Source organism: Canis aureus, chromosome 5, assembly GCF_053574225.1.
Source record: "Canis aureus isolate CA01 chromosome 5, VMU_Caureus_v.1.0, whole genome shotgun sequence".
NCBI classification, from domain to species: domain Eukaryota; kingdom Metazoa; phylum Chordata; class Mammalia; order Carnivora; family Canidae; genus Canis; species Canis aureus.
In genome coordinates this window covers 68,402,847-68,425,391 of record NC_135615.1, presented here as the reverse complement: position 1 = coordinate 68,425,391, position 22,545 = coordinate 68,402,847, and the positions used below count along the sequence as shown (strand labels likewise).

At 37.1% G+C, this 22,545-nt stretch overlaps 1 protein-coding gene across 3 annotated transcripts in view; it reads right to left on the bottom strand.

Moving 5' to 3' along the window:
- The window catches only part of ITFG1 (integrin alpha FG-GAP repeat containing 1), a 291,906-nt gene that overhangs the window by 141,543 nt on the left and 127,818 nt on the right, over window positions 1-22,545 (bottom strand). For all 3 annotated transcript variants that reach the window (XM_077898547.1, XM_077898546.1, XM_077898545.1), the window contains exon 9: window positions 2,204-2,298. In XM_077898547.1, the coding sequence (XP_077754673.1) occupies window positions 2,204-2,298 (95 nt within the window). The remainder of the gene's footprint in view (window positions 1-2,203; window positions 2,299-22,545) is intronic.

Below are 22,545 nucleotides of genomic sequence, written 5' to 3'. Positions count from 1 at the left end.
CCCGACGTGGGATTCGATCCCGGGTCTCCAGGATCGCTCCCTGGGCCAAAGGCAGGCGCTAAACCGCTGTGCCACCCAGGGATCCCTGAATCCCCCATTTTAAACCTGTGTTGAGTGGAAATGTAATTTCAAGTGACTAGTTTTTAAAGATTCATTTATTTATTTTAGACAAGGAGTGAGAGCAAGCAAGAGGGAGGGGAAGAGGGAAAAGAGAGAATCTCAATTAGACTCCCTCTGAAAATGGAGCCCAACTGGAAGCTCTACGTCACAACCCTGAGATCATGACCTGAGCCAAAACCCACAGTTGGATGCTTAACTGACTGAGCCACCTCGGCACTCTGCAAATGAGTATTTTAAGTTAGAACAAACTGTAATATCATCTAATACTGATGTCCTTTCAGGAGGATCAGCTTAAGAAGAAAGAAGATGACAGAGTCTTCCTTGTTCCCCTGCTTTTTGCCTTTTATACATGATGATGACTTTAGTTATCATCTTCAGAGCCAAGAGTTCTGAGGCTTTCCTAACAACACGGGCCCTGAAAAAGTTCTGCCTGTCCAGGGGGATGAACTTTGTCATCAACATAGCTGTAATCTACTTTTAGTAAATTCTTTGTTTTTATATTGATTGTAATGAAGAAAACAGAGAGAGTAAGTTGATTTCAAGAAGAGCTTTTGGAAATCCATTCCTCTTTTTAATGCCTTAACCTTTACTCTAATAACCTAATGCAAACTAAAAATCTGAGGAGTGGAAACCATACCATTAAAATTATAAATATGCCCATAATTAGTTAAGAGTATGGATACTGGAACACTCCTTAGAGATGTTCAAACAGGTACAGCTGTCTTGAAATGACAGCAGGCCAAACGTGCCTATATATGTTTATTTTCTTTTAAGCAGGTGACACCTTATATGGCTCCAAGTCAAATTTCATTAAAAATGGCTTCTTAAAAAGGGTTTAGTACAAAGGATATCCCAAACATTTTCTAGGTTTTCCAAAGAAAGCATAATTTGCCAAGGCAAAAGAGAAAAAATAGCTAATAAGGACACATTTATAGTAAATAAGCTGTTTTAAAAAAACTTGTTTACATCTTAGATCAATTTTTCAATCTTTCTTAAAGCAAAAAGAATTATATATTATCAAAATGATTTACCCAACTTTGAAAAAAATAGTTGGTTTTGTTTTGGAAGAAGATGGGAAGTTTCGCAAAATGTTATCACAAACTTCTGAAAAGCTTGACAGTTTATTAATGAGGATAAAGTATTCTTATTAATGTAAATGTATTAAGGTCTAAAAAGTAAAAAGATTTTATATTCATATGACATCCTTAACAGTCACCAAAGAACTGTGACATTTATTTTTCCAGAGAGATGAGGATAATTTGAAAATATTCTTAGAGTAGTCTGTCACTTAAGCCAGGCTATAATTACTATGTTTACTTATATCCATGAAACAATGATTAGGTGTTACTTGACCTCATGTTTTCAGTGATTCAAAACTTAAAAAGGCTTAAGATAATAAAATTTATGAGTATAGAAGTTAAATGTTTTTAGAGTGTTGATTGGAAGTTTTTAGACTGTTGATATGGAAGTTTTTCTTTAGTGTCTGAGTATAAATGTGGTTTCCTTATATAAGGGCAATAAAAGTCAGTATGTTATTTTCTCATTTCTTACCCTAAGATAGAAAACAGAACTGATTAATTCTAGTACTATAATACTGGCTTTCTCTGTCTGGTGCTATCAATATGGAAAAATTCTCAGTGTTACAACCTATCATTGCCACATAATCTGCTTTGACTATTGGATTCTAAATTGTTTACCTACAAGCTACAGGCAAAACATCGGCATAAGTGAATGAAACAGATATAGATAGCACAAATAAAGATTAGCTTCGACAATTGTTGTGTTCTTCTCCATAACCTTTTATTATAGTTAGTGTGCATTTTACCTTATTCCTAGACTATAAAATGCTAATGGATCATTTAATTACGGGACCAAGAATTGGTCTTCTTCACCAGAAATGATTATAACAGTGCCTTCCCCTCAAAAAACAAACATGAAAAGATTTAAATGCATTTCATTAAAATGAGGAAGTCAATAATTTATATAGGGTTTCTCTGTGTTCTGATTTAGATAATTTTTCTAATCTCTGAAGATTTTCTTCAAGAAGGTAACTCTATTGACATTAAAAAACAAGCTGATATACCTGCTTTGTTCCAGATCTTGCTAAGTAAATGATGCTTTTCTGGCAGTTTTTATCTTCACAGCCTGGCAATAAGTGATCCATGTGTCCATCTCCATCTGCCAAAAGAAACTTCAAGAGTCCATTAACAGCTACAAAATAAAGTGTTCCTGTATGGCAGATTACATTTCCTATTTGTTCAAAGTCTGCATCAATCTGGAGGAATGGAAGAAATTGATGTAGGACTTTGTGATAAATGCGATTCAATTAAAACAATTATTCTGGCCCTTGCCACCTATTACCTGGATTGTGTCTTATTTTAAATTGCTCACTTTTTGTAGTTAAATATTTACCCAATATTGGGAGAAAAAACCCATTTCAGGCTTTAATGATAAAATCATCAATTTTTAAACAATGTGGCTTTTGACTTACTTACACAATTATCATTGCTGCCACAGGAGAAAAAGAAGCTTGTCAATAGCAATTATTTTATCTTATTTTAAATGTGTCTTTACAAATTAATTTATTTAAACACATGCTTTTAAGTATCTTTTACATAGTATGAGATTTAATTCAGGAAGGAGTTCTAAAGCTCTCAGCATCCTGGCTTCTAAGCACCAATAATTTTTTATCAGTAAAAAAGCATATGAAAAGAATGCAGATGTCCTTTCCAGCTGACTGCTTTTAAAAAGCTGCACAATGGGGGTACCTGGGTGGCTCGGTTAAATATCTGATTTCAGCTCTGGTCATGACCTCAGAGTCTTGGGATGGAGTCCTGAGTCTGGCTCTGCCATCAACATGGAGTCTGCTTTGTCCCTCTGCCTTCCCTTCCCCACCCATGTGCCCACACATGTGCACACATTCTTTTTCTCTCTCAAATAAATAAATACAAACTTTTAAAGAAAAGCTGCACAATGCTTTGCAAAGACCTTCAGAAGTGAGGTTACTGAGGAACGTGGAATCTGTTCCTCTAGTGGTCTCTCCTATCCACTGCCTCTTATCTGATGGGGTTTATGGATTTTGATGTCCTAGAGTTAAATCTCTACAGTGACATGCACAGTGGAATAGTCATTTAGATTTTACATTCTGTGCTGCTTTAGTCGCTGATTTATTTGCTATGGTTTAATATATAATGTGTGTCTGAGGTAAGTGCCTTCACAGTTTGAAGGAAATAATAAGGATTAGCAATAAATAAATATTCTTCCATGTGCAGGCTTACATATTAAGAAAATACAGAATTCTAACAAACCTATCAAGTCTTCAGTAATATATTCGAAAGGGAAAAAATAATTTTAAGTGGGCTGAAAACATAGCCAATGGAAGCTGACCTCAGCAAGGAAAAATAAAAGGCACAGCATAGTGAAAAATAAATTTCTTTCATTTAATTTCATGGTTTAATTACTTATGATCCTTATGATTAATATAATTTGTGATTATAAACCCTTAAGTAGAGGAGTAAAACATTAAATAAAATAGTTGAATTAATAATGGAAAGTATGGAGAACATCTGTATTTGACAGTATATATGCATTTGGATTAGTGAGAGAGAAGTTGAGAGAAACATGCAACTCTAGGCAGGAATACTTGGAAAGGAAAAGGGTTTCCAAGGACATAAACATATATCATGGTTAAAGATAAATAAAAAAGAGCTAGCCAAGTAAGAATGAATTAAATGCAAAATGTGATTTATAAGCAGGCTCTAGGAATATTATAGACCTCATTAAAAGCCAAACCATTTTATTGCAAATTAATGGGGGACCAATTAGAAGACCATTACTAAGTCTCTGCCCTTCATTTTTACCCAATGGCAAAATACTCAGATTAGATTCTGATTTACACTTTTATTTTCTTCTAGTTTCTTTCTTCCCAGTAGCTTCCTATTTCCTACGAGTATTTCAACTATGACTTAGCAAATAACCATCTAATAAACATACAACAAACTCATGTGATAATTTATAATCATGCCTTTTGGTATAAATTATCAGCAGTATTTTACGGATATAGTCATAGAAATGGAGATCTTTATCAGAGAATGTCTTCCTTGTGCCCCTTCTAAGTGCTATTTTTTGATATTTAGAGGAAGCAAGAGAAAAGCTTTCTGAGAGTCCAACTTCATGCCCAAAGGAAATTTTCTTTCTTAAAGGCAACTAACATTTAAATTTCACAGATTTCACTTTTCTGCAGGTTTTTTAAAACAAATTATTTGAAAATAATTTAAACTTAAATGTTCAATAAAAGTAGTACATAGAATGTATGTAAACACCGTTTAACCAGATGTGCCTATTGTTAACATTTTACCCCATTTGTTTTATCATTTGTGTGCTCTATGAAATCAAGTTCTTGCTGAACCATGTACATAATTATATAGATCATGGCCCCTTAGCCCTAAATTCTTGAGTGTGTGTTTCCTAGGAATAGGGATATTCTTTTACTTAACCATAGTGGTCATCAGTTCAGCAATTCAGACAAATACTTCTATCTAATGTACTATTTAAATTCCAAATTTATCCATTGACCTAGCAATATTCTTCATAGCATTTTTGCCTCTCTAACACAGAATCCAATCTAGGGTTAGGAATTGCATGTTTAGCATCCTTGAATCTAGCATATTTTCATAGCCTCTGTCTTTTATAATCTCTGTATCTTTTTTTTTAAAGACCGCATGAATCTTCTACTTCTGAAAAATACTTCAATAATACTTAAACTTTTATGCCTAGAAAAAAATAATTTCAGAAAAGTAAATTTCACATGAACCAAAGGCCCAAGGCTAGAACTAATATTCATTTAAGCATATTCTATAAGAAGTAATGTGACTTTTTTTTTTTGAAATAATGTGACTTTGAGCAGACTATGAAGAAGTCATGCTGACAGAGGTACCAGTCTGTGAACTTGGACACATTCCTTAAAGAAGTCCCAGGAATTAATAACTTTGTATCTTCTTCTCCTTAGGATTTCAGGGCACTTCAAGTTTTCTTGAAGGCTAACATCACTTCTCAAAGACTCAACAGAAAATGTAACAGAAGGAATGGTATTCTAATTATTTTAGAAATTGCAGTGTAAAAATTGACCTTTGGAATGGCTGATCACTACAATGCACACTGAACACATGCTAATTTTCATCTGATGTTGACCTTACAATTTTCTGATGAAACTCTTCCCTAAAAACATATAAAGAACTTATTGAAATACATTTAATGATTCAAACTAATTTTCTGAAAAATTTTAATCTTAAAACCAAGAAGGCACCGAAATTAAGTTATTGTTTTCATAAAAATGGATAATCAATTTTTATATAATGGTTTTTGTTTTTAATTAAGCAGGGGCAAAGAAGAAGCTACACATATAACAAAGGATCACATAGGAGTGGTTGGGTGGCTCAGCCAGTTAAGCAACCAACTCTTGATTTCAGCTCAGGTTGTGGTATCAGGGTCCTGGGATCAAGCCCCAATTCAGGCTTAGTGGGGAGCCTGCCTATGGATTCTCTCTCTCCCCTTTTCTTTCCCCCTCCCCCCATTCATGCATGCATTCTCTCTCTAAAATAAATAAATAAGTCTTAAAAAAAAGGAGTCACATAAATATTACTTATCCTCTTAAACATGCATAATTTCGTGAAATTAACTGACCTTTGGTATCATTTAAACAAATTATAACTCTGTTCTAGCCCCAGATTACATATTACCTATCCAACTTCCTACAACAATTTCTCTAATGCAGGGATTCTCAAATTGTGGTCCCAGTCCACAGCCTAAGCATCACCTTGGGAACTTAAGCCCCTGTCGAGATCTAATGAAAGAGAACATCTTGAGAGTAGGGCCCAGCAATCTGTATCTGGCTGGATGCATGGTAAGGTACAGGAACCACTGACCTAAGGTATTTATACTGATCTCCCAGGAACATCAGGGGGATATATATGGATCCTTACTCCTGTCCTGATCATGATCCTCCATTTAGAATAAACTTCTCTTGCTAATCAAATTCCATTACCCATTTAGGACTAAGTCTGTATCCTTTCCTTAGGAGCTGTGTTCCATTCAGCCTGACTCCAGGTCATCTTGTATAAATTAGGTCTCTTGGGCAGTCAACTCATTATGGCAACAAAACAATTACTACTCCAGAAAACAATTGTTTTCTGTGAATGTCTTGCCACTCCATGAGAGTGTGTGGAGATTTTAGCATAATGGAAAGCAGGTAGAACAAGGATCAGACATATTTGGGTTTTTAACCTGATTTAACTCTGAATAAGTAATTAGTCATATAATTTTGAGAAAGAAACTGAAAAATAATTTTAAAAATATTATGACTTTTTGGGAACAAGTGCAGCATTTTTTTTAGTATTTTTTATAACTGTTCAAGATGTATTCAGTTTTTTAGAAATGTCTTCCTCCTACTCTTGTTGCTAGCTCCCCTCCAGAGTAGCAGCCACTAGCAGTTTCTTATATATCGTTCAACACATAATCTATGCATATACATAAACTATATATAATTGTGCACAAATGTTAGTATGGTTATATCGCTTTGGCACCTTGAAATTTTCATTTAATGTATTTTTGAGATCACTGCACATCAGTTGATTTGTATATGCCTCATATGTAACACAGCATTACAAAGATATATCTCAATATAATCAATCCTCTATTGATGTGCAAATACCAGGGTTGTTTCTGATCTCTTATAATTCAAACAATCCAACAATGAGTAACTTTGTACAGGTATTATGTCATCTTTTGAGATGATATCTGTAGTATAAATTGTTAAAATGGAAATTATGGTTTTGATGGTTATAATGAACTTAAAGCTTTTATTTTAATCTCCACAGAGTAGTTTTCAAACTTTTTAGTCTCAAAAGTCCTTTATAGTTTTTTTTTAAAAGATTTTAAAATTTTTAAGCAATCACTATGCCCTACATGGGGCTCGAACTTACAACCCTGAGATCTAGAGTCACATGCTCTACTGAGCCAGCCAGGGGTTCTGAGAATCCCTATAGTCTTAAAAACTGAGGATCTCAACAAGCTTTGTTTATGTGGGTTATACTGATAGGTATTTATATCAGAAATTAAGACTGAGAAATATTTAGTAAGTCAAAAATATAGTCATAAATTTATATACAGTAAAAATCACATTTTCATGAAAAATAACTATTTTCCAAAGCAAAAATGTTTTGCAAGAAGAGTGGCATTCTCTGACTGAACAGAAAAAAGTTGGATTTTCATGCTGCTTTTGTACTCAATCTGTTGTTTTGGATGACAAATGTGAAAATATATAGTTGCAGGAAGTATTTTAATAGTTTCTTCAGATAACTCTGGAACTTCTTTCATACTACCACAAAAACTCAGCAAGTGATAATTTCTTAAAGATTAGTCCAATGAAGAATACAGAGCCAAGCAATGAAGTTTTCTTACTGTTAAATAAAATCTAGTAGTCTACTTTGCATTTTGAATGGATTTTACTATTGCATGACTTTGTAAAACCACATGTCAAACATTTAGAAGATAGTGGTTCACTGAACCACTGAGTGGTTATGTGGTTATGAAACTGAGTTATGTAGATATTCCAAGTGTTGAAATAATTCATTATACAATATCAAAAATTCCCATTTGTTAATATCACCACCTATCTTATTTCAAAAAGGTTTTTAAGCATTGGGAAGCTGTCAGTTCATGGTAGCAGGTTATGGTTTTCTAAAATCCTAATTTTTGCTTGAGACATTAAATTTTATCATTGGCACCTTCCCATTAGTTGTTATCTCGAAGGGACAAGTTAGTTTTGTTCATTTTATTTTATTTTATTATTTTTTTAATTTTTTAATTTTTATTTATTTATGCTAGTCACAGAGAGAGAGAGAGAGAGGCAGAGACATAGGCAGAGGGAGAAGCAGGCTCCATGCAGGGAGCCCGACGTGGGATTCGATCCCGGGTCTCCAGGATTGCGCCCTGGGCCAAAGGCAGGCGCCAAACCGCTGCGCCTCCCAGGGATCCCAGTTTTGTTCATTTTAGAGAAGATGTCTACTAAACCCCAAGTGAGAATGACAGTTTTCTGTTTGTCAGTTGTTCTTTCAAGTAAAAAAATGGTACAACACTAAAAAAAAAAGTGGTTAGTTCAGATTACAACATAATCACCCTAGAGCTTTTCATCAAGACAACCATCATGCTCAGTTTTATGCACATATTTCCTGACATAGAGTATTAAAAGGGTGTGTACTTGAGTCAAGATCTAATAAAATTATTTTTCACTGCTTCATTGAAAACATTCTTGAGTCAAACTGTTTTTCTTATTTCTCCTTTAACACTGTGAGTGTATAATGGTGAAGAATGCATGGTAATGCATTGCATGCTAATAAAAAGTGGTGCTACTGCTTTGGTTTGTGCTAAATGGCAAGCAGCTTTACTCACTATTGCTTTTACATTATCAGAGCTAATGTCAACACTGTGAAAAAGGCCAATTGCATCTTAATACTACTATGCAGATAGTTTTGGCCTTATGGACACCCTGAAAGAGTTGCAGGAAGCCTCCCTCCACTCCTAATCCCAGGTCTATACTTTAGACTATACTTTGAGCATCTTCACTAGAGAGGTTGCACCAATAAGTGAATCACCAAATACTCTGATTGTTGCCACACTGATAAGTGAAAATGGTATTTCACTGTAGTCTTAATTTTTAGTTTTCTTATTAAAATGTTGGTCTTTTTCCTGCCAATTTACAAGAGTGTATTCTACATTAAGAAAATTGTTCTTTTGTCTGTGATTTATTAATACTTTTCTTTGTAGCATCTAGGTTTTCCTTTTAAGTTATAAGGCCTTTGAAATTCACAGTACTTGGGGACATTATTGTTGCTTTTAGGTCTTTGATTCATCTAGAGTTTATTCTGACTTAAGCTGTGAGTTATGATCCTACTGCACTTTTACAGAGATGGATATATCCAGTTGTCCCATACCACTTACTGAATGATCTAGTTTTCGGGAAACTCATTATCTCTGAATTGTCTTTATCTGTACAATGATCAAAAGGAACATAATTTGGCTACTGCAAAGGGTCATTATGAAGATTAAATGGGAAAAGAATTTGGGAAATACTATAAAAGAGTAAACAACTATAACAGAATACATTATTTCTATATATCCCCCTTATCACAATGTGTACTTAGGACAGTGGTATACTGTGCTTAGTAGGTGGACAAGAGAGTAAAAAAAAAATGTGTAACTCCTAAAAGAACAGACTGGTTTTTTGCACTTCCAGGACCCACTTAATGGTTATAGTAGTAAACACTGAAACATTTGTTCATGAAAAATTAAAGTAACAATTTAGGATTTGATGAATGTCACTCCATAGATGGAAAAAAAATTAAGTAAAATGGCTGAATATTTAGATCTATAACCTGGAACTCTTGAGTTCAATAACAAAAATAAATCAGTAATTTCTGAATTACAGAGTAGAACAAGTTATGACAGCTCAAACGGGGAATAAGTCAAAATGATTCCTTCCACCATCTGGAAAATTTACTCATGGATGGCTATAGCATACGCAAGATATAAATACCACAAGTCACACAACTAATTAATGTTAGAAGGTTCTAAATAGAATTCAAGGCTTTAACTTTTAACACAAGGCTGAAAGATTTCTGTATTGGACTTTTAAAATCGAATTTCTTGCTAAAATAGACCCAGAATATAAGTAGAAGTAACAGCTTTCCCATCACATTTGTCAAGAGGCATGTGAGACATATGACAGATAATGTATTCATATATTAAACTACATTTTTTGGTGATTATTAATATAAAGCTAGAAATACACATGCTAAAATAAAAAACCATTTACCAAAAATCCATTTCCTTATTTCCATTTTAAGATATGAAGTATATCACTTTATATTTTTCAGAATATGGAAATAAGCGAGATTACTGATGCAGAAATAAGTTGAATCTGATACAAAAACTATTAAAATAGCCAAATTAGACCTTTAAAGAAAGTAAAACTCATATTTTTAAAATGATAAACTATATAAAAAAGAGAGCATGAATGAAACTATTAAATTTCTTTAGCTTTTTAAAAAATGCTCGTAAACCTATGAGAAATAGTTGCTGTATTACTTAAAAAAAGAGAAAAAAGAATATATTATCACATTATCATGTGAAAGTCAATGTTTTTTCAAAATATTCATTTTTAAATGACATAAATGACAGAATTATGAATATGAACATCAGTTTACTTAATTTTGTTTCAGATGTTGAATAGCATATAGGTTGATTTTTAATTATGCTCATATAAGCATAGTATTAATGTATGTATGTGACTGAAGACTTCTACAAAGTACCAGGGCCTTAACAATTTCACTGAGAGAAACACATATTGTCAAAGAATATGAATGTGATCAAGATAGAGAAATTATAATTCTTTAAGATGCTGCTTGTTACTATCAGACATGGTAATGCTGGAAAGCATTAGGCAGGACCAAGAATATACAAAATGACCAAATTTGCTTTAATATATGTTCAGGCTTTGTGAGTAGATAGTCATGAAATAGGACTTTCATAATGACTGAGATTTCTCTTGTCAATTCTATTATTTCTTCTTGAAATGATAAAATATTTTTCCTTGTCATTTAAATACCTAAATATCTATTAGGCTTTAATGTCTCCTGAAACTTATCTGCTGATGCTTCTTTCTGTTTTGCTGAATAAGCTGATTCTTTGACCACGATGTCTTAGTAATTTTCTTTCCTTATTAGGAATTTTAGAAAAGTCATGGCATATTTCACTTTTTGTTCTGCGTTTTCCTTGCTCTATTATCTGAACAAAGGTAAAAATTACCTGTTTTGGTGAGAAGGAAGTAACAGGGTAAAGAGGCCTAATTCCAGCCTAGTCATCAGCAGGTACATGATAGTGGAAATGTCTCCTACTAAACATTCTGCATGGCGATGGCCTTGTTTATTTTACATCTGAAACTGGGAGGTGGGTGAATGGAGGAAGGCTTAAACAGATTATTCTTAAGATTCTTATGATTAAATCTGTAACTCTGTACCTATTATTTTATATTAGTTATCAAATATGCTGTGCCACTATAATTCTTACCTTGTTACCAAAAATGAACACAGTATGTTTATTTAACTATGTACAGTGAATTCTTCCATAATGTTCATGTATCATATAAAATGAAGACAAATATTAATATTAATAATGCTTTAAACATCTTGAATATATCTTTACATAGCAACCAAATATAATTCAAAACCAATTTGATAACACAGAAAAAAATCTATTCTACTTGTTATGTAATTGATTAGCATACTTTAACATCCTCCTTATTTTCCACTATGCTGAGTAATATTTAAAGAGTATTACTTTATTTATTTACTTCAGAGTGCTCTCAACATAACATGAAATGATTTAAACATAAAAACCCACACTTGCAAAAATGGTAGCAAAATGACTCAAACTCTTGTTTTGTTTTGCCTTTTTTTTATAATTTTTATTTATTTATGATAGTCACACACACACAGAGAGAGAGAGAGAGAGAGAGAGAGTCAGAGACACAGGCAGAGGGAGAAGCAGGCTCCATGCACTGGGAGCCCGACGTGGGATTTAATCCCGGGTCTCCAGGATAGTGCCCTGGGCCAAAGGCAGGCGCCAAACCGCTGCGCCACCCAGGGATCCCTCAAACTCTTGCTTTGATAAGGAAGCAAACAATGACAGTATAAGTAAAATTAGTTTATTTAATAAAATCTTTAAACTCAAGAGCTTTAAATAAATCTAACAATCTAGTATTTACATTTGGGGAGGGGTCAGAATCAAAATATGTATGATGTTGTCCCAGATAATTCTTGGGATACAGGCATGTTTGGGTGTAGTAGAAACGACAATGAAATATTGTAGAAATATTTTGCTTTTAAGTCTGTTTAGTTAGTAAGATGCTTGGCTAATTCAGTTTTTTCATCCATAATATGAAAAGGCTAGATTCCGTGACATTCTAAAATGCTATCCATAGAAGTTAAGATGGTGGAGAAGCAGGAGGACCCTGATCTTTCCTTGTCTCTTGAACACAGCTGCATTGAGGTCAGATCACTTGGAACACCCAGGAAATTGATCTGAGAAGGAAGAAGGATCACCATGGTTGGAGAGAGATAATGTGGCAGGTGTGAGGTGTGTGGAAGTGAATTGAGGGAGAGAAAAACTGCATGTGGCAGAGGGGAATGAACTCTTTCCTGGGAAGAGAAAGAGAGAGGGTTTGACAGAGTGTGGCATCGGTTCACACAAGAAGAAAACCTCTCTGGCCATAGACTGGGGAGCCAGAGAAACTGAGTGTTGCAGGATTTTTTTTTTTTGCAAACAGTGTGTATGGAGCTCAATCTCTGAGGTTTTAGAAGTGTGCAACTTTTACTGGAGCTTTGGTTCACACTTCTGAGGAGAAAGGAGGGCTCTGGTCTGGGAATACACATGAAATGGTGTAGGGATCTCCTGGAGTTGCACTGGGAGGGATCGTTCCCCTTCCTGGAGTACACTTGGAAAAGGGTATATTGCTCCTGTAAGTACAAAAGACCCTGCAGGCACCAGTATATGGCCTTTCATTGGCAGGGGACAAAAGCATGCAAGAAGGTGGGTAATCAGGATACTGCTTTTCCTGGTGCTACACCATAGATTCTGGGCATTGAGGAGGCGTGGGACTGTTTTTCTGGGACAAAGGTCACTAATCACAGCAAAGCAAGGCTCTAATCCTGAGGAGGAAGCAGATCCTAGCTGTGCCAACTCCATTAAGATCTGGAGTTTTGAATCCCAGTTGTGTCAAAGATAGAACCCAGGAGACTTGTGGCATCGAAGAACCGTCACTTTTCTGTGAAGGTTTCCTGAACAATGGGGCAGGTGTGAGATCCTCTCACCCCTGTCCTGGGATAAGAGGGTGGTATGTTGCCATTTTACCCTCACTACTAACAAGGTGGGACATTGGAGAGCAACACAGAGGCCATCAGTGGAAGCCACTTACATCAAACACTGCACTTCCTGTGCTTGGCAAATGCATTTTTACTAGGAAAGGACTGACTCTGGGCCAGCACAGCAGGCCTCTTCCTCAGAAGATCAGCAAATCTACTGATCATACAGTGCTTCAAAATGTCCCCTTCAATTCTGGTGGAAATAGGACCAGGCTGTATTTTTTCCCCCCATTCCTTTTTGTTCCTTTGGAATCAGGCTTACAGTGTTTTGTTAGTATGTTTCTAATTTTCTTTTCTCTGTCTCTCTTTTTGATCGAGCTTCTGTTTTTCTTTTTTCTTTCTTTATATTTTGTTGGAATCAGGCTTACAGTTTTTTGATTGTCTGTTTTTTTGTTTGTACCTTTCCCTTTACACTTTTATTTTTGGATCAGGCTTTCCTCCCTCACCTCGCAGGCCTGTTTTCACAAACAGATCAAAGCACACCTAGATAAAGGTCCAAACACTTCCCACTACCAGCAAGGAGGAACTCTGTGGAGGACTGACATGTGGGAAAGAGCAGCCAAAATACAACAGCACCACAAACACTTCCTGAAGCTCCAGACTATGGAGAGTGTATGACTTCTTTTAAATATCGGTGCAGGAAACATAACAGGCTTCCACAACACATGAAAGAAACTTAGCCAAAATGACAAGACAGAGGAATCCTTCTCAAAAGAAAGGTCAGGAGGATATCAAAGCCAGGGACTTGTGCAAAACAATAGAAGCAATATATCTGAAGAAGAATTTATAAAAACAGTCATAAGAATATTAGCTGGACCTGAAAAAAAAGCACAGAAGACACCAGAGAAGCCCTTACTGCAGAGATAAAAGACCTAAAAAATAGCCAAAGTAAAAAATGCTACAACTGAGATGCAAAACAGATTGGATATAATCACATTGAGGACCGAAGAAGCAGAAGAGAGAATAGGCAGTAAAGAAGATAAAATTATGGAAAATAATGAACCAGAAAAGAAGATGGAAAGAAAACTGTTAGATCACAAATACAGATGTAGGGCACTCAGCAATTCATTAAAGTGGATCATATCATATCACAGGAGTCCCAGAAGAAGAGCAAGAAAAACGGGCAGAAGGTTTATTTGAACAAATTATAGCTGAGAACTTCCCGAATCTGGAGAAGGAAAACAGGAATTCAAGTCCAAGAGGCAGAAAGAATTTTTTCCAAAAAAAAAAAAAAAGGTCAATGCCTATTGGCATATCATAGTGAAACCTGCAAAATACAAAGATAAAGAGAGAATTCTTAAAACAGCTAGGGGAAAAGGTCCTTAGCCTACAAAGGAGAACACATAAAGTTAAGAGCACACCTGTCCACAAAAACTTGGCAGGCCAAAAGAAAGTGGCATGACATATTCAACATACTAAATGGGAAAAATATGAAGCCAAGAATACTCTATCCAGCAAGGCTGCCATTCAGAATAGAAGGAAAAAGAGCTTCTAAGACAAGCAAAAACTAACAGAGTTCATGAACACTAGCCCAGCTCTGCAAGAAATATTAAAGGAGACCCTTGGAGCAGGAGAGACCAAAAGTAAAGAAGACTAGAAAGGAACAGAAACAACATACAGCAATAGCGACTTTACCGGTAAATAATGCCGCTAATTTCACATCTTTCAATAATTACTCTGAATGTAAATGGACTCAGTGCTTCAATCAAAAGACACAGGGTATCAGAATGGATATGTAGCTCACAAGAAATTCATTTTAGACACAAAGACACCTCCAGATTGAAAACGAGGGGGTAGAGAATCATTTATCATGCTAGTGGAATCAAAAGGAAGGTGGAGTAGCAATATTTATATTAGACAAACTAGATTTTAAACCAAAGACTGTAATGAGATAAAGAAGGACACTATATCATGATAGAAGTCTATCTGTCAAGAAGATCTAACACTTGTAAATATTGTGGGAGTAGCCAAACATATTCATCAAAAAAACTAACTTAAAGGAACTCATTGATAACAATACAATAATAGCAGGGGACTTTAACACCCCACTCACAGCAATGGACAGATGATGCAAACAGAAGATGGATTTCACAGATATATTCAGAGGCTTTCATCCTAAAGTAACAGAATATACATTTTTTTTTTTCAAATGCACTTGGTATATTCTCCTGGTAGATTACATACTGGGTCACAAATAATGACTCAACCAGTACAAAAAGACAGATCATACCATGCATATTTTCAGAACAAAATGATACGAAACTTCAAGATAACGACAAGAGAGACTTGGAAGAACCACAAGTAGGGGGAGGGGCAAGATGGCGGAAGAGTAGGGTCCCCAAATCACCTGTCCCCACCAAATTACCTAGATGACCTTCAAATCATCCTAAAAATCTACGAATTTGGCCTGAGATTTAAAGAGAGAACAGCTGGAATGCTACAGTGAGAAGAGTTCGCGCTTCTATCAAGGTAGGAAGACGGGGGGAAAAAGAAATAAAGAAACAAAGGCATCCAAGGGGGAGGGGCCCCGCGAGGAGCCGGGCTAAGGCCGGGGCGAGTGTCCCCAGGACAGGAGAGCTCCGTCCCGGAGACGCAGGAGCTGCACCGACCTTCCCGGGCGGAAAGGCACCCGTGGGGAGTTAGAGGAGGACCCCAGGAGGGCGGGGGTGCCCTCAGGCTCCCTGGGACACTAACAGACACCTGCGCCCCGGTAGAGTGCGCCGAGCTCCCTAAGGGCTGCAGCGCGCACGGCTGGACCTGGGAGCAGCTCGGAGGGGCTCGGGCGGGGGCTCCGCGGAGGGGGCTGCGCGGCCCGAGCCCGAATCCAACAGCGCAGACCGGGAGCACAGGGCGCCGGGACACAGCCCACGATCCGGCCTCCCCCTGGGACAGGCAGAGGCCGGGAGGGCCCAGCACAGCAAGGACGCTCCTGCCCCGAGCTAAGCAGATCAGCGGCCGCGCCCCCGGAGCATCCAGGCCCTGTGGACGGAGAGCTCCATAGTTACTGTGGGGGCTGAAGCCTGGGCTCCAGAGCTGGCTCCGCCACTGCGGTTTTTCCTCCTGGGGCCTCACGGGGTAAACAACCCCCACTGAGCCCTGAACCAGGCAGGGGCAGAGCGCAGCTCCCCTAAGTGCTAACACCTGAAAATCAGCACAACAGGCCCCTCCCCCAGAAGACCAGCTAGACGGACAAGTTCCAAGGGAAGCCAAGGGACTTAAAGTATACAGAATCAGAAGATACATCCCCGTTTTTGTTTTTGTTTTTTGCTTTTTGATTTCTGTTTGCTTCCCCCACCCTTTTTTTCCTCTTTCTTTTTCTTTCTGTTTTTCTTTTTTTCTTCCTTTTTTCTTTTTCTCTTTTCTTTCCTTCTTTCTCTCCTCTCTTTTTCTCCTTTTCCCAATACAATTTGCTTTCTGGCCACTCTGCACTGAGCAAAATGACTAGAAGGAAAACCTCACCTCAAAAGAAAGAATCAGAAACAGTCCTCTCTCCCACAGAGTTACAAAATCTGGATTACAATTCAATGTCAGAAAGCCAATTCAGAAGCACTATTATACAGCTACTGGTGGCTCTAGAAAAAAGCAGAAAGGACTCAAGAGACTTCATGACTGCAGAATTTAGATCTAATCAGGGAGAAATTAAAAATCAATTGAATGAGATGCAATCCAAACTAGAAGTCCTAATGACGAGGGTTAACGAGGTGGAAGAACGAGTGAGTGACATAGAAGACAAGTTGATGGCAAAGAGGGAAACTGAGGAAAAAAGAGACAAACAAAAGACCATGAGAATAGATTAAGGGAAATAAACGACAGCCTGAGGAAGAAAAACTTACGTTTAATTGGGGTTCCCGAGGGTGCCGAAAGGGACAGAGGGCCAGAATATGTATTTGAACAAATCATAGCTGAAAACTTTCCTAATCTGGGAAGGGAGACAGGCATTCAGATCCAGGAAATAGAGAGACCCCCCCCCCCCCCCCCCCCCGCAAATCAATAAAAACCGTTCAACACCTTGACATCTAATAGTTAAGCTTGCAAATTCCAAAGATAAAGAGAAGATACTTAAAGCAGCAAGAGACAAGAAATCCCTGACTTTTATGGGAAGGAGTATTAGGGTAACAGCAGACCTCTTCACAGAGACCTGGCAGGCCAGAAAGGGCTGGCAGGATATATTCAGGGTCCTAAATGAGAAGCACATGCAACCAAGAATACTTTATCCAGAAAGGCTCTCATTCAAAATGGAAGGAGAGATAAAGAGCTTCTAAGACAGGCAGCAACTGAAAGAATATGTGACCTCCAAACCAGCTGCAAGAAATTTTAAGGGGGACTCTTAAAATTCCCCTTTAAGAAGAAGTTCAGTGGAACAATCCATAAAAACAAGGACTGAATAGGTATCATGATGACACTAAACTCATATCTTTCAGTAGTAACTCTGAACGGGAACGGGCTTAATGACCCCATCAAAAGGCGCAGGGTTTCAGACTGGATAAAAAAGCAGGACCCATCTTTTTTGCTGTCTACAAGAGACTCATTTTAGACAGAAGGACACCTACAGCCTGAAAATAAAAGGTTGGAGAACAATTTACCATTCAAATAGTCCTCAAAAGAAAGCAGGGGTAGCCATCCCTATATCAGATAAACTAAAATTTACCCCAAAGACTGTAGTGAGAGATGAAAAGGACACTATATCATACTTTAAGGATCTATCCAACAAGAGGACTTAACAGTCCTCAATATATATGCCCCGAATGTGGGAGCTCCCAAATATTTAAATCAATTAATAACCAAAGTGAAGAAATACTTAGATAATAATACACTTACACTTGGTGACTTCAATCTAGCTCTTTCTATACTAGATAGGTCTTCTAAGCACAACATCTCCAAAGAAACGAGAGCTTTAAATGATACAATGGACCAGATGGATTTCACAGATATCTACAGAACTTTACATCCAAACCCAACTGAATACACATTCTTCTCAAGTGCACATGGAACTTTCTCCAGAATAGACCACATACTGGGTCACAAATCGGGTCTGAACCGATACCAAAAGATTGGGATCATCCCCTGAATATTCTCAGACCATAATGCCTTGAAATTAGAACTAAATCACAACAAGAAGTTTGGAAGGACCTCAAACACGTGGCGGTTAAGGACCATCCTGCTAAAAGATGAAAGGGTAAACCAGGAAATTAAGGAAGAATTAAAAAGATTCATGGAAACTAATGAGAATGAAGATACAACCTTTCAAAATCTTTGGGATGCGGCAAAAGCAGTCCTAAGGGCGAAATACATTGCAATACAAGCATCCATTCAAAAACTGGAAAGAACTCAAATACAAAAGCTAACCTTACACATAAAGGAGCTAGAGAAAAAACAGCAAATAGATCCTACACCAAGCAGAAGAAGAGAGTTAATTAAGATTCGAGCAGAACTCAACGAAATCGAGACCAGAAGAACTGTGGAACAGATCAACAAAACAAGGAGTTGGTTCTTTGAAATAATTAATAAGATAGATAAACCATTAGCCAGCCTTATTAAAAAGAAGAGAGAGAAGACTCAAATTAATAAAATCATGAATGAGAGAGATCACTACCAACACCAAGGAAATACAAACGATTTTAAAAACATATTATGAACAGCTATACGCCAATAAATTAGGCAATCTAGAAGAAATGGACGCATTCCTGGAAAGCCACAAACTACCAAAACTGGAACAGGAAGAAATAGAAAACCTGAACAGGCCAATAACCAGGGAGGAAATTGAAGCAGTCATCAAAAACCTCCCAAGACACAAAAGTCCAGAGCCAGATGGCTTCCCAGGGGAATTCTATCAAATGTTTAAAGAAGAAACCATACTTATTCTACTAAAGCTGTTTGGAAAGATAGAAAGAGATGGAGTACTTCCAAATTCGTTCTATGAGGCCAGCATCACCTTAATTCCAAAACCAGACAAAGACCCCACCAAAAAGGAGAATTACAGACCAATATGAATTACATCCTGATGAACATGGATGCAAAAATTCTCAACAAGATACTAGCCAATAGGATCCAATAGTACATTAAGAAAATTATTCACCATGACCAAGTAGGATTTATCCCCGGACACAAGGCTGGTTCAACACTCGTAAAACAATCAATGTGATTCATCATATCAGCAAGAGAAAAACCAAGAACCATATGATCCTCTCATTAGATGTAGAGAAAGCATTTGACAAAATACAGCATCCATTCCTGATCAAAACTCTTTAGAGTGTAGGGATAGAGGGAACATTCCTCAACATCTTAAAAGCCATCTACAAAAAGCCCACAGCAAATATCATTCTCAATGGGGAAGCACTGGGAGCCTTTCCCCTAAGATCAGGAACACGACAGGGATGTCCACTCTCACCACTGCTATTCAACATAGTACTGGAAGTCCTAGCCTCAGCAATCAGACAACAAAAAGACACTAAAGGCATTCAAATTGGCAAAGAAGAAGTCAAACTGTCCCTCTTCGCCGATGACATGATACTCTACATAGAAAACCCGAAAGCCTCCACCCCAAGATTACTAGAACTCATACAGCAATTCGGTAGCGTGGCAGGATACAAAATCAATGCCCAGAAATCAATGACATTTCTATACACTAACAATGAGACTGTAGAAAGAGAAATTAAGGAGTCAATCCCCTTTACAATTGCACCCAAAAGCATAAGATACGTAGGAATAAACCTAACCAAAGAGGTAAAGGATCTATACCCTAAAAACTACAGAACACTTCTGAAAGAAATTGAGGAAGACACAAAGAGATGGAAAAATATTCCATGCTCGTGGATTGGCAGAATTAATATTGTGAAAATGTCAATGTTACCCAGGGCAATTTACACGTTTAATGCAATCCCTATCAAAATACCATGGACTTTCTTCAGAGAGTTAGAACAAATTATTTTAAGATTTGTGTGGAATCAGAAAAGACCCCGAATAGCCAGGGGAGTTTTAAAAAAGAAAACCATATCTGGGGGCGTCACAATGCCAGATTTCAGGTTGTACCACACAATAAGATTTGTGTGGAATCAAATCAGATTTGATAGGCAATCCCTATCAAAATACCATGGACTTTCTTCAGAGAGTTAGAACAAATTATTTTAAGATTTGTGTGGAATCAGAAAAGACCCCGAATAGCCAGGGGAGTTTTAAAAAAGAAAACCATATCTGGGGGCGTCACAATGCCAGATTTCAGGTTGTACTACAAAGCTGTGGTCATCAAGACAGTGTGGTACTGGCACAAAAACAGACACATAGATCAATGGAACAGAATAGAGAACCCAGAAGTGGACCCTGAACTTTATGGTCAACTAATGTTCGATAAAGGAGGAAAGACTATCCACTGGAAGAAAGACAGTCTCTTCAATAAATGGTGCTGGGAAAATTGAACATCCACATGGAGAAGAATGAAACTAGACCACTCTCTTTCACCATACACAAAGATAAACTCAAAATGGATGAAAGATCTAAATGTGAGACAAGTGTCCATCAAAATCCTAGAGGAAAACACAGGCAACACCCTTTTTGAACTTGGCCACAGTAACTTCTTGCAAGATACATCCATGAAGGCAAGAGAAACAAAAGCAAAAATGAACTATTGGGACTTCATCAAGATAAGAAGCTTTTGCACAGCAAAGGATACAGTCAACAAAACTAAAAGACAACCTACAGAATGGGAGAAGATATTTGCAAATGACATATCAGATAAAGGGCTAGTTTCCAAGATCTATAAAGAACTTATTAAACTCAACACCAAAGAAACAAACAATCCAATCATGAAATGGGCAAAAGACATGAAGAGAAATCTCACAGAGGAAGACATAGACATGGCCAACATGCACATGAGAAAATACTCTGCATCAGTTACCATCAGGGAAATACATATCAAAACCACAATGAGATACCACCTCACACCAGTGAGAATGGGGAAAATTAGTAAGACAGGAAACAACAAATATTGGAGAGGATGTGGACAAAGGGGAACTCTTTTGCATTGTTGGAAATGTCAACTGGTACAGCCACTCTGGAAAACTGTATGGAGGTTCCTCAAAGAGTTAAAAATAGACCTGCCCTACGACCCAGAAATTGCACTGTTGGGGATTTACCCCAAAGATTCAGATGCAATGAAACGCCAGGACACCTGCACCCCGATGTTTCTAGCAGCAATGGCCACAATAGCCAAACTGTGGAAGGAGCCTCGGTGTCCATCGAAAGATGAATGGATAAAGAAGATGTGGTTTATGTATACAATGGAATATTACTCAGCCATTAGAAATGACAAATACCCACGATTTGCTTCAACGTGGATGGAACTGGAAGGTATTATGCTGAGTGAAGTAAGTCAATCGGAAAAGGACAAACTTTGTATGTTCTCATTCTCTTGGGCAATATAAATAATAGTGAAAGGGAATATAAGGGAAGGGAGAAGAAATGTGTGGGAAATATCAGAAAGGGAGACAGAACATAAAGACTCCTAACTCTGGGAAATGAACTAGGGGTGATGGAAGGGGAGGAGTGCGGGGGGTGGGGGTGAATGGGTGACGGGCACTGAGGGGGGCACTTGACAGGATGAGCACTGGGTGTTATTCTGTATGTTGGTAAATTGAACATCAATAGAAAATAAATTTATTATTAAAAAAAAGAACCACAAGTAAATGGAACTTAAAGAACATCCTACTGAATAATTAATGGGTCAACCAGGAAATTAAAGAAGGTTTTAAAAAATACATGGAAGCAAATGAAAATGGAAACACATTCCAAAACCTGTGGAATGCAGCAGAGGCAGTCATAAGAGTGACGCATATAGCAATACAGGCCTTCCTCAAGAAGCAAGAAAAGTCTCAAATACTCAACCTAACCTTACATATAAAGAAGCTGGAAAAAGAACAGCCAATAAAGCCTAAAACCAGTCGAAGAAGGAAAATAAGAAAGATTAAAGCAGAAATCAATGATATAGAAATAAAAAACGTGGTAGAAGAGAACAATGAAAGTAGGAGCAGATTCTTTCAAAGAATTAAAGATTGGTAAATCCCTGGCCAGAATTACCAATCATGAATGAAAAAGGTGAGATCACAACAAACACCACAGAAATACAATTATAATTACATTTTATTACAATTATGCCAACAAATTGGGCAATTTGGAGGAAATGGATAAATTCCTAGAAACATATAAACTACCAAAACTGAAACAGGAAGAAACAGAAAATCTAAATAGACTCATCATAACCAGCTAAAGCACTGAATTAGTAATAAAAAAAATCTCCAAGCAAACAAGAGCCCAGGGCCAGCCAGATGCCTTCCCAGGGGAATTCTGCCAAACATTTAAAGAAGAATTAATACCTATTCTCAAACTGTTCCAAAAAATAGAAATGGTAGGAAATCTTCCAAACTCATTCTATGAGCCAGCATTACCTTGATTCCAA